Source organism: Lissotriton vulgaris, chromosome 6 (assembly GCF_964263255.1).
Source record: "Lissotriton vulgaris chromosome 6, aLisVul1.2, whole genome shotgun sequence".
Taxonomy (NCBI): Eukaryota; Metazoa; Chordata; class Amphibia; order Caudata; family Salamandridae; genus Lissotriton; species Lissotriton vulgaris.
Window position 1 is genome coordinate 785,545,828 of NC_141694.1, and position 13,276 is coordinate 785,559,103.

Consider the following 13,276-nt stretch of genomic DNA (forward strand, 5'->3'; position numbering starts at 1 on the left):
TCCATCTGGCAGCAGTAACAGCATATCGAAAGTCCCCCACTCAGGCTTCTTTCTTTCAAATGCCAGTTGTGGAGGATTTCCTGGAGGGTCTCAAGAAGGTCTATCCTCCTGTGAGGGCTCCCTCCCCTCCCTGGGAGCTTAACATGGTTTTGTCCAAATTGATGGGTCCTCCATTCAAACCTATTCATAAGGCGTCCCTCCAACATCTGTCGTGGAAGGCGGCCTTCCTAGTGGCTATCACTTCTGCGTGCAGGGTGAGCGAGATACAGGCTTTTTGTTCTACAGAACCTTATCTCGTTTTCCATGCGAATAGAGTGGTGCTTCGTACTCACCCGAGATTCCTTCCTAAGGTACTCAGATTTTCACATTAATCAGTCATTCACACTGCCTACCTTCTTTGCCAACCCGAACACTCCAGCTGAGAAAGCTCTAAACTCGTTGGATTTAAAGAGTTCTGAAATCTTATCTTGATAAAACTAAGAGTGTTCGTAAGTCTGATCATTTGTTTGTGAACTACGGTCCTCTGAATACAGGCTTGCCTGCGTCTAAGAGGTCCATTTCTAGATGGATTGTATTATGTTATCTTATCAGTTGGAACGGAAGCAGCTCCCGGGCAAGCCGAGAGCGCATTCCACTAGAGGAAAAGCTGCTAGGATAGCAATGCTTAAAAATGTTCCAATTCATGAAATTTTTAAGGCAGCTACATGGCGTTCGGTTCATACCTTTGCACGCCACTACTACCTTGATTCTGATACTCAGGCGGATGCCCAGGTTGGTCAAGCATCCCTGAGGAATTTGTTTGGGTAATAATGATTGGCATACTGTTTAGAGGTTTAGAGAGACTGGTATTCGCCCGCAGGGTATGGGATGGGCTTGCTTTTCTATTCAGTGCTTATGACTATTTATGAGTATCCCCTGGAAGAGAAGGATAAGTTGCTTACCTGTAATCCTAGTTCTCTTCCAGGGGTATACTCATCAAAGTCATAAGCAACCCACCCTCCTCCCGGACGAATACCAGGACTGTCTATTTACATGTTACCCATGCTGTTATCACACTGTTATACGCCGTCCAAAAGAACTGACCTAACTGTCACCTGTGGTGCCTGATGGGTGCCTGGAGGCTCATGGAGGTCTTAAAGGCACGGCGACAATTTTTCAGTTGTTACTGTGCAGCCTATCTAGGCTAAATCTGCCTCTAAATAAAGGTTGTGTGTTTCAAAGAAATCCAGGGCAGTGTTCTTCTGTACATTATCATATAATGTGAATTATATGTCTTTATTTGGCAAATGTAAAAGTTTCACATGCAATAATGGCATTTTTTGAGCCTAGTATGGTGTATTTCAGGCTGCATATGTATGTGTATATGCATATTATATATATATATATATATATATATATATATATATATATATATATATATATATATATATATATATATATATATTTATATGTATATATATGTAGATATATGCAGATATATGCATATTATTGGCTATTGCTCCGGGGTCCCGCACGTGGGCGGGACTATTCAGTGCTTATGACTTTGACGAGTATACCCCTGGAAGAGAACTAGGATTACAGGTAAGTAACTTATCCTTACGAACGCTGGATGCCCTTACAAAACATTAAACAATAGAACAAAACTTCATAAAATGCCACCATGATATAGGCACAGACAGTAAAAAGGTGTAGATAATTCTGTAAGAAGTTGAAATAGCTTAAACAGCAGTAATAGCATACAAAGAAGGAATGTCCGAAGGGGGTGGGGGAGGAGTGGCAAAGAAGAAAAGTTAGAAAAGGGAGATACTGCTTGTGGGTGAGTTTCTGGTGGTACAGGAATTGTACAAGCCAAAAAGTGGTAAGTACAGGAAATCTGTGACATTAATTAGTGATATGTAAAGAAACAAGAGCAACCTACAGCATAGTGAGGATCAAATAGACAAATGTGGAAGTAGCAAGTGCCTGTGCCTGTGATGGTGAAAGTGAAATGCAAGATTAACAGGAATTGAGAAAAGAAAATGCGACAAAGGCAAGAAAAAGAGAAACTATTATGGAAGTCATAGGAATTGAGAAGGAGGTAAGATCATACTGGGAAAATATTTGAGGAAGTCAAGCTTAGCTAGCCACTTTGAATACTGAAGGGACATAAAACAGAGCTGTTGGATTCTGTTTCTTGGCTTGCACTTGCGTTAGGTGCTTGAGGGTATTGCTGTGATACATGGGTATTGTGACGCCCTTGAAGAAAAGTGTTAGCTGGTGGTGCCTGAAGCAAAAAGAACTGAAGAGGCTAGTTTTTAGGAGAGCTTTGAACAACTGGCTATTCATTCATAGCATCTTGGAAGACCACACAAAAGTTCTTTCTTGGAAAATGCCTGGTTTAATACTTAGTCTCTCAATGCAAGTTAGCCAGAATTTACTTTGCAGGAGAAGAATGTATGGTGCACCAGAGTGCTGCAGTGGGTCAAAGCTGCTGCCCTCAGCCCCATCCTGCAGCATATCTCTCTGGTCCTGGGTATCTAAACATGGAATGATTGGGTCCACAGTTTACGCACCAGATTATTTCAGGCACTGGCCCACTAGTAACTTCAATGTTATAAAGTATGTTATCTCTGTGTACTCAATTGTTACAATGTTTCAACTATTTGTTATTGGCGCTATTCTTGTTGCACTTTGTCAGGCAGTGCCCTCAAAACATCTAATTCTGTTGTGATTTGTGGATCACTGAAGAATGCGCTCATTCAACTTGAAACAGAGTTTCTGCTCTTCATTCAAATAATTTCATAGATCGCACATAGTCTGGTAATCCATACAATTGTCTTCTTTAATTTTCAAAAGGCAATCTTGCGTACATTTTTCCTTTTAACTTCAATATTTCTATCTAATGACACTGTGGTTCAACATTCCCAATGAATTTCGGGTCTTGCAGAATGACCCTTCATCAGGGGTCTGTGAAAAAAGAGCAACATACAGGATCTTAGCATTCCGTAATCTGTGCATTACCCATATTAACAATAGAAAAAGAATCTGTGACAGGTCTACGCGCAAGACGTGATAACTGTAACTATTTGAATGAAGAGCAGAAACTCTGTGTTTCAAGTTGAATGAGCGCATTCTTCAATGATCCACAAATCACAACAGAATTAGACCACTAGTAACTTCGACATGCGATTTCATGCACAGATAACATCCTGGGTGAAATATTAGTTTCAGGGTGTGTTCCTGAGACAAGTACCTCTGCTGTTGATATTTTACACCCAATAATGTATAAATGGAAACCGCAATGCTATGACCTCTTGAAAGGCCAACCTTTCAATATCTTCTCACTTAAATCGTTTTTTGCTGGCCATCTGAATTGATAGCCCTTTAAGGTGTAGGGGAATAGTCTGCAGAAAGTGAAGTTGCACCTACATTTTCGATCATGTAAGGATATGTTCGCTCATATGTGTACATATTTGTTGGACTAAGTCTTCCAAAAACATTATTAATGTTGATTGTTTGTAGGTTATTGTGAAGTAGTGTGGCTCACTGGTTAGAGGCGGCAGACCCGAGAGCAGAGGACGGCCCGGGACCAGGGTTCGATTCCCGGCGCGGCAGGTTTCGGGACCAGGGTCAGCGGACTCGATAATTCTCTCGCCTCGGTGCCCACTCTGATCAGCGATCACACTCGGCAACTCTGGGCATTAGCTTGCCTCATCTTCACTAACGGCCCCACCAGACCGCCGGGGATGCCTGGTCTCACCCTGGAGATTCCCAGTAAGGGACCATCTCTCAGGGAAGCCAGGAAGGGTTTCGCAGCGGTCTAAGCGCCAGGACGCCCACGGGTAGCAGTGCGCTATATAAATGCCTACACATTGACTTTCTTCTTGAACAAAATGTATGATGTGGACAGTAGCTCCAGTTACTAGCCATCTACATTATTTTATCTTATTTTTGAATGGACAGAATAAAATTGGTTGCACCTAGGATCAAGAAAAATAATCATGATTATACAAATGGTAGAAAAAGATTTATGAATTAACAAGATGGATTATTTTCTTCTCCATTTTAGTACCAGTCACCGATCTGACAAAAGCGAATTTAGCATAGGAGAAGAAATAGAGGAAGACTTATCAGTTGAAATTGAAGACTTCAATGCCAGTGATAACGTAAGAAACATTTTTGGTTTGAAGTGTCTTTTCTTTATTTTCTCTGTATGTGGGTATGACATAGCTGAAGGATGCTAGTCTAGTGCTGGGAAAGATGTCTGTAGTACAAATATGCTAATACTTTTGGCTTGACCATTTCTAACATTTCATGAGTCTTTAACACTTTATGTACCCTTTGCTACTGTTTCAAATTGTAGTGTTGATAATGATATCACACACATATCTGAAATTGTATCCATGTCACAGATTTGATACCTTAGTACTGGAGGGACTTTTGTAAATAACCACATTTTCCAATATTTATTAAAAATAGCCTACTGAAGAGATTTCACAGTGCAATAGTGAACGAGTTGAAACCAGTGCATTACAATCTTACTTCATCGAAACAAATTAAAGCTAGATGGAAAGATTCCTGCATTACCTCTTGCTATCAATTAGCTAACAATCAGGTAACGTAGAGCCTGTTCTACACGTAGTAAGGCTAAATCTGTTGCTTGGATTCAAAATGTCCCAACTACAGAAATTTGTAAAGCAGCTATATGGAAATAGATTCGCACTTTTGCTAAAAATTACTGTTTAGATGAAGAATTAAGATCACATTCTTTGTTAGGCCCGGCAACTCTAAAAGAAAAAAAGTAATTAGAATAGATCTTAGTTGCTTCACGCCCGTTTAGTCTGCAGCCTAAAATAATTTCTCTTTCATATAGCTTGGTATTGACATGCGGAGTTAGGATATGCTTGCTATTCTATTCTTTGTTTATGACTATCAGTGAGGATCCTAAGATGCGGAAGGAACAGTAACTTATATTCCTTGCGCTGCATCGTATGTATCCTCTCTGAAGTCAGAAACGGCGCACATAGGTGTATCTGCCAGAGCTGCAGACTTTGGAGCTAGAGATCCTGGTTTGAGTCTCTGTATCAGCTCAACATCCTGTGATTCTGAGCAAATCACTTAATCTTCCATTACCTATGGACAGCACCTGGATATCCTTACAGGTGGTTAGCCGCTCTATACAAGTCAGAGTATTATAAACAACCCGCTCTCCTCAGTTGGCAATACATTTGCTATATATGTTTTCCTTTGTTCACCTCTTTACCGCCATTCAACAAGAACTGAGGCTGTGAGGCCAATTGCTAATACAGTGCGTGCTGGGAAGGGAAGCTGCTGACTCCTTAAAGAAACTGTGTATTTTTTCTTACACTGTGTGAACTCATGGGTTGACAGGCTCCTGTTTTTGACTTCCATTTTTTTCCTCTGCAGGTGCTCATTGGAAGTCTTTATATTCAACTCAGGGTTGTTTTAGTGTCAGATGCTGTAATGTGGTCTCATTACATTGATTATATCCCTTTCATAGCACAAACATTTCAGTAAAAAGCAGGCCTGTCATTCCATACAGGAGGTAACTTTACTCCATGGAAATTTAGGTGTTACCTCCAACTAACAATTAGTTTTTTTGACTATCTAATCTAAAAGTGTTCCAGGATCCCTACAGGTGCATGGAAATATTCTGTGTTTATGGCTTCAGTGAGGAGATCTACGTTGCAGAACTAGGAATAAAATTAAGTAACTTTTTCTTCACGTCTTTAGCCTGGGACTTATTATCTCCGTAAAAATGAACTGAAGTAACTGTCTCCTCTTTGGGCATGATATGACACTGGAGGAAGAGTAAGTCTCTTAAAGGGATATTGCCAGTATTCCACTTTGCTTATCCGGCCTCACTGTTAGCATTGCTCTGCATTCTCTTTAATTTTTCTTTTTCAAAAGAGGTGTGTTAGTTATATTTCAAGTCATGCTAGGTATAGTGACTGTTTTCTTAAAATTGGAGATATTAAAAGGCAAAATTAAAAGAAATGTGGCCATTTCTAAACCTCTTTAGGCTGCAAAGTCAATTGTTTACGTATACATTAGCTTTTGGTCTCTACAAAAAAGCACATATATATATCAAATACAATATGTATTTGTTTTGCAAAGTGCTGCACAATCCTGTTTGTTGGTGGGACAATCCAGTGCCTATGACTGATGAGGATTCCCCTGGAAGAGCACTAGGGTTACTGGCAAGAAACTTTTCCATCCAAATGATTTTTCGGTCAAGGCACTGCCTCTCATTTTTCCTGGAGGGTGATTCCTTTACACATCTTCCCATCATCCACATCTTCCCCCATGTAGTGATTCAGAAGCAAGACGTGAAGAGTCAGCTATGCAAAGGTTTAGTGAGGGTTGTCCCTTTCCATACAGAATAATGCAGACCATCAGCCAGTTTCCTTGGAGCGCTATAAAGGAAACCCTATCATCTTTTTTTCTTGTGTAAATATGTCTTTCACAGGAGTTAACAGTGGTGAGTGTACACAATGTAGGAAGTAGTCTGACAAATGGAAGCAATTATTTATAAACTGCCTTCGCAGGGAGAAATCTGGAGCTTCCTTCTCAAAAAAGGCTATTGATTCAAATGTCCTATCTAAAAATACCTAATATTACCCATTTTCTTTTATCAAAAGTACTTTTTGTTACTTTTTTCTTTCATGGTGGCAGCAATTCCCTTTATTGTAACTTAAGTATTCCTTGAGGTTGTAACTTAACGTTGAACTCACACATTTAATGTACGTATTTAATGTGCTTGCTTCAAACACTAATGTCTGGATCCTTTTTAATTTGCAGCTTGATGACATCACACAGGATCACTCCATCTCTCATGTTAGCGTCCGAGCAGATTATCTGGAGGATGTGGCGTAGATAACCACTGGGGGTACTTGAAGTTGGACTATTCTATGGACTTTTGCAAGAACTTCTGCTTAGACAATCAGTCTGCTAGAATGTGAACTTGTGTGCCTTTAGTCACCAAAAACCCTATTTAGGAGTAGAATTCTGTTTGCAGCAACTACTGAATGAATTTCAACAACAGTACTTACGTTTACTTTGATGAAAAACGGTACATAAATCTGCCACGTAGTTCAGCGCATGCAGGAAACATGACTGTTCCCTTGTCACAAGGGGTTTTCACATTGATCCGACAGGTGGTTGTGTTTCTTCGTTATCTCCATATTACTTAGCCACCTTCCTGGATGTACGGATTGAGACTCTGTTATTAGGTGCATGCCCGGCTGCACATTAGAGGTATGTTATGGTGATGCAGATATTTTTTTAAAATAAATTATATTGTAAACACCAAGAGTTTCTTTCAAAATGATTTATGCGCATTATGGCAACAAAGATCAACGAACATAAAGCACTTGGTTAAGTACAATGCACGTTTTTTGAGTTTTACAAATTATTTGTACTTCTTTAGGTAGCCAGCTCAGTAAAGTAGCCTGTTCATTTAAAAATACACCTGTCCATGTAAAAAATAATGAAAGTAACATTGTGCATTTTGTCGGCAGATACATTTTCAGTTGTATTTCGGTTTTACCTATCAGATAGTGTAAGTTGCGTGGTTGAAAAGGACTTTTGTTGCTTATCAATTAACTTGCAGTGGGCTTACAACGGGGAAACAGCCACTACAACGCAGCTGTTTCCACACATACCCTTAACCACCCATGCATTACAACGCATGCGTGGTTACCACGCATAGCCTTTACCATGCATACCTTTACACCAAAATTAGTTGTGAAGGTATGTATGTTAAAGGTATGTGTGTGACAGGTAAACACCGGTACCACGCATAGTCTTTATCATGCATGCCTTTACAACGAGATACATAGTGAAGGCGTGTGTGTTAAAGGTAAAAATCGGTTCTATTCAGGTGGAAAATACAGAAGTCCTAGAAAGCTCTTGTTTGGATGACTGCGATGTCAAGTTCGTTTGTGATTGAAGATAAGCACCTGTGACTTTAACCAATGGATGGTGGTCCCGGATTACACTGTTATTATAAAAGGGGGAGCTTTTCATATGCGCACTGAAAAGACCTCCATCTTTTGCTGGGAGCTCTGTTTCTGCAACTGTGCATGTTCAATGCAACCTGAATGTCGCCTGCACAGACACAAAACATTTATTGGTAAAAGATGTGTAGGCTGTCGGCGTCGGTAGAGGAAACGGAAAGACCCTTCTGCTTCCTCTTTATGACGTGCACCACGCTTCAGAAGAGCTTGGAGAGGAGACGTTGTGGAGAGGTAAGGGGGATTTTAGTTTTTAAATAAAATTAATTTAAGGTCTGTGGGGGTTGGGTCGCGCAGGGGTCTGTTTTTAGGGTTCAGGGCAGGAGAGGGGTATTTGTGGGTGGGGGAAACGCGCAGGGCTCCATTTTCAGGTTTCAGGGCAGGGATATTTCTTTGAAGGATTGTGGGCCGGTGGGGGGGGGAGGGGGCGGCGCAGGGGGGGGGTCACGCAGATGTACAGGGGAGGGGTATTTTTTTATTAAAAGATCTGGAGTGGGAGGGCGCTAGGGAGCAGTTATAGGACTTGGAGCAGGGGTCTGAGATAACCTTTACCATGAATATGCCCTTGCATGGTTTTACAACGAAATTTGTTGTAAAGGTATGCATGGTAAAGGCATGCGTGGTAAAGGCATATTTGTGGTAAAGGTTATGTGTGGTAATGGCATTCATGTTGTAACACAAGCGTGGTAAAGGCACATGTTGCAACGGAATGCATTGTAACGTCATACAACCGCTTAAAACTCGCCTGTTGCTTATTATTGCCTGGCTTTATTGTCACTCATTTGCTTGCTTCTTATTTGCTGGCTTGTCTTCCCCTTCTTGTGTTTTTCTTCCCTGGAGCATATCCTCTTTGCCATCTGTTTGATTAGTTGACTCAGTGCTCTGTGGTGCTTTGTCCATTTCCTTCTGCTCACTCTCTGCTCATGTGTGTACTTCTCCCCCACCCATTTTGCTCTCCTTCAAAAGCTGGTTTTCCCGTCTTCCACCCTGCTTTACTTGTATTTTACCCTCTTGCCCACTCCTGGGGTCTCATCCTCATCTGCTTCTCTGCTGTTACCCACCCCCTAGTTTTATATAAAAAAGAAGAAAATAAGTTATAAAACTGCTGCATGTTCATCACACCATTTTATTAATTTTCTTTTGGCTGATGAAGCACAGCATTGGCAAAGCCAATATCTCCAAAAGGTGATACCTCTTGGCTTTGCCAATGCTTGTTGCTATTGTATTAGGGTCAACTAAAATAAAGATAAGTTTGACCCATGGCTTTCAGGCTTTACCACATTAGCCCTCTAGAATGAACCTTGGGTATGAACTTTCAATTCTCTACTTATTACATACATTAACCAAAATTCACACATTTCAACCTCCTAGAAATCAATCTAGTCAATTACTTTGTTGGTGAAAGATATTGGTGGTTTCGCAGTGTGCATCTCTTATAGATTCACATACTATGATGCGTTCTCCCGCATACTGTAGCAGCAGAAGATAAATCTCTACATCAGGAAGACTGCCAAATGAGAAAAGAATGATGATCGAGGAACCATACGAAAAATCATTTCTGAAGTCTGAGGATAGAAATGCGGTTGCTCGTTATCCAATTCCAATTCCAAAAATTCTTTATTTCGGTCGTATAGACCATAAAAGATGCAGTGCAACATTACAGATATTAAAATACAATATTTATAAAATACATTTGAATAAAATCCACTCTCCCAGCGAGGGGTAATTTAAAGTTACATAAAAAGAAAAAGTTCAGGGGGCTTCAGTGGATCTTTTCTTTCTGATCAACCATATGGCCATAAGAAATTTTGAAACAGCAAATACAATGTGACCCAGGGTGCTAGTTTTCAAAATCCTGTATGCCTGTGCATACTCTCTGAACCCCAAGTTCTTACATATCGGCGCTATCCAGTATTTTCTGGGCCTTTGGTATGCAGGGCACACAAACAAGATGTGGGGGTCATCTTCCACATGGTTGTTACAGCAGGGACATAATTTATTGCCCCCATTTGTCCACTTGTACGTGTATGAGTTAATAAGGAGCGTGCCAAGCCTCCATTGAACGTACAGTTTCCTTGCCAGGATGGGAAAGATAAAATCCATAAAAGGTTCAAAAACATATGAATTTTTGGATTCTAAGAAACGCAAAGTTAAGGTGCCGCTATTTTGAGCGTCCATCAGGTGAGCAAGGGACCTGGCTTTATAGATTTGTGCCAGGGCTTTGCGCGAGATTGATTGGCAACCTCGAGCGGGGTCCTCCCACAGGTCACGGAGATTGATGGCAGACAGTTCATTTTCCACAAAAGTGAGCCAGGGGATTTTGCCACTGCGGTTTAGACTCATGACATGGGTAAGGTCCTCCCTATAATGATGAAGTTCGTCCGTAGACCAGAGACTGTGCCAGAACTTCACTGGTTTTGACACAAGCTCCTCTGCAATAGGGGGGAGACCCATGTCCATCCTCAGAGGCTGAAGTGGCGTGGAGCTTGGGAGGGCTACAAGGCGCCGTAGAAAACTGTTTTCAACCATAGATAAGTCCTTCACCGCTTTATGCCCCCATAGTTCGCTGCCATGCATGGCCGCAGCCTTGGCCTGGGTCTTGTAAGTTTCGAGGGCCGGGCTTATAGGCTTGAAGGAAGAGGAATTAGCCACTTTCAGGATTGCACCCGACAGTTGGGACAATTTGGCCCTGGATCGTACTATCTGGCGGTCCCAAGACAGATTTTCCTGCAATGTTACCCCCAGATATACAAAGGTAGACACCCTCTCAAGGGTGGCGGTCCCCAAGGTGGGATTGGGCCTGGTTTTGGTTGGGGGGTTGAAGATCATGAACTTGGTCTTTTCTGTGTTCACTTCCAACCCAGGCTGGTGACAGAAAAGACCAAATCCATCCAAGATCCTCTGAATCCCCATGGGGGATTTTGAAAGGAGGAGGGTGTCGTCGTCAAACATAATTGCCGGTACCCTCCTACCTGCCAGACAGGGGGCATCGTTGTCCTTAACGTTTTCCAGGTGTGAGATGACGTTATTGATGAATAAACAAAACAGGGTCGGAGCCAGGACACAACCCTGCCTCACGCCTCGACGGACTGGAAACCTGGATGAAAGTTTGCCATCTCTCCCACACCTGACTTGTGCATAGTTGTTTTCATGCAGCCTGGCTAGGATGTTAAGTAACTGGGGGGGAATTCCTAGCTTTTCCAACACCTCCCACAGTTTCCTGCTCGTTATCAATAATGATGTCACTTAAGACTGTAATTTGACCACGAGTGAACTGCAACCTCAAGGAGAGGAATTTATTTTCACCACGACCGCAATCCAGATCAAAAGCAAATATGTTTTTCTTAGGATACTTCTAACACAGTGGTTCCGAGATGTTTATTAGGAGACCATCTGAAATCTCTGGATCAACATTCAACCCCGGTAGACAATAAATACACCGAGTCAGTGTTGAAAAAGCCCAGTCCTACAATGTCACAAAGGAAAGTCCTTTCAAGGTCAGCGGGATCATCTTAGCAGGGAAGGAAGCTCACTCAGTGCTGAAAGTAAAATAATTGTCAGTCAGAGAAGCAAATAAAAAACAAATCCCTCTCGGTTGAAGGTAAAAACACGAATCTGGTCAAACCATCGCACCATTTCTTCAACCTGAAGGGTGATCATGATAAGAGTGAGATTGAAAATAAAGACACTCCACCACCTCAAAAAAAGTGGCTCTTCATCCAATATTAAAGCAATGTAAAAAACTATTGATGTTGAAAAGGGAAACCCATGCCTCTAGGCAGTAGTAACCCTAATACAGAACAAGCATTTACAATGCAATGGTTTTGCCTTTGTTAAAGTTAGAGCGATTGGCATTGCTCTTGACATTATTTTTATTTATGTTTTTTTTTTAACATAAATAAATGGCATTGTGATTTACAATGCCACTAGCTTTATCTCTTGCAAATGACACACCAACACCCACAGAGAGCCCCCCCAACACACACAAACCCCCCCCCCACACACACACCCACACAGAGCCCCCCCACACACAGCCACACAAAGCCCCCCACACACACCCACACAGAGCCCCCCCACACACACACCCACACAGAGCCCCCCACACACTGCGAGCCCCACCCCACACACTGTGGGCTCGCTGCGAGCCCCCCCGCAGGCAACAGAGGCACGAAAACAGGGTCACAAGCAAGCAACAGTGTCACAAGCAAGCAACAGGGTCCCAAGCAAGCAACAGGGTCACAAGCAGGCAACAGAGGCACGAAAACAGGGTCCCAAGCAGGCAACAGAGGCACGAAAACAGGGTCCCAAGCAGGCAACAGTGGCACGAAAAGAGGGTCCCAAGCAGGCAACAGAGGCACGAAAACAGGGTCACAAGCAAGCAACAGGGTCACAAGCAAGCAACAGGGTCCCAAGCAAGCAACAGGGGCACGTAAAGAGGGCCACAAGCAGGCAACAGAGGCACGTAAACAGGGCCACAAGCAGGCAACAGAGGCACGTAAACGGGGTCACAAGCAGGCAACAGAGGCACGAAAACAGGGTCACAAGCAGGCAACAGAGGCACAAAAACAGGGTCACAAGCAGGCAACAGAGGCACGAAAACAGGGTCACAAGCAGGCAACAGAGGCACGAAAACAGGGTCACAAGCAAGCAACAGGGTCACAAGCAAGCAACAGGGTCACAAGCAAGCAACAGGGTCCGAGAAAGTAGTTTGCATCCCTTAACTTCTAAACCAATTTGCTGATCCAAAAAGAGAGGTGCTATGTAAACCATTTAACTAGCCTTAAAATAACTATACAGAGCAAGATTGTGGTTATCAGGTTTATCTTGAAGTTGCCTATACAAGTTGTATTTCCATGGATACCCAAGTCAGCTAAAAGTAGCACTAGGCAAGAAGTGAGACTCATCAAGTCAATGGGTAGGAACAAAGCTGGTTTAATCTTTTCAGACCTGTGATGTGACCCTTCAGTCTTTTCAACGAGTCAAACAGCCAGTAATAGTTTTCTTGGGAACATGGTCCTTATTAGTGGGCGTAAGATGCGATAAAGAGTATTAGAGGGTTTCCACTGATGCTGCTGCATCGCTGTCTGCTTCTAGTATTACACCAGTGTAAAAATATGTAATCTTTTTTTTGTTTAATTTGTCACCCGATAAGGAAAGGGCTCTATTTTAACTTTGATGGACGCCACAAAGTGGTCATGGAAGGGGCGAAGGTGGTACATGGAGGGCACCATCATGCAGGGCATTTATTTCCCCCCTACAGG

The 13,276-nt window shown here is 42.3% G+C and overlaps 1 protein-coding gene across 4 annotated transcripts in view; it reads left to right on the forward strand.

Moving 5' to 3' along the window:
• Window positions 1–7,312, forward strand: part of CEP43 (centrosomal protein 43) — a 300,006-nt gene extending 292,694 nt beyond the window's left edge. For 2 of the 4 annotated variants that reach the window (XM_086926811.1, XM_086926812.1), the window contains 2 exons: window positions 4,049–4,145; window positions 6,802–7,312. In XM_086926811.1, the coding sequence (XP_086782937.1) occupies window positions 4,049–4,145; window positions 6,802–6,876 (172 nt within the window). In that variant the 3' untranslated portion in view covers window positions 6,877–7,312. The remainder of the gene's footprint in view (window positions 1–4,048; window positions 4,146–6,801) is intronic. The other 2 variants (XM_086926809.1, XM_086926810.1) reach the window with 1 other exon arrangement.
• Window positions 7,313–13,276: the final 5,964 nt, after the last annotated feature.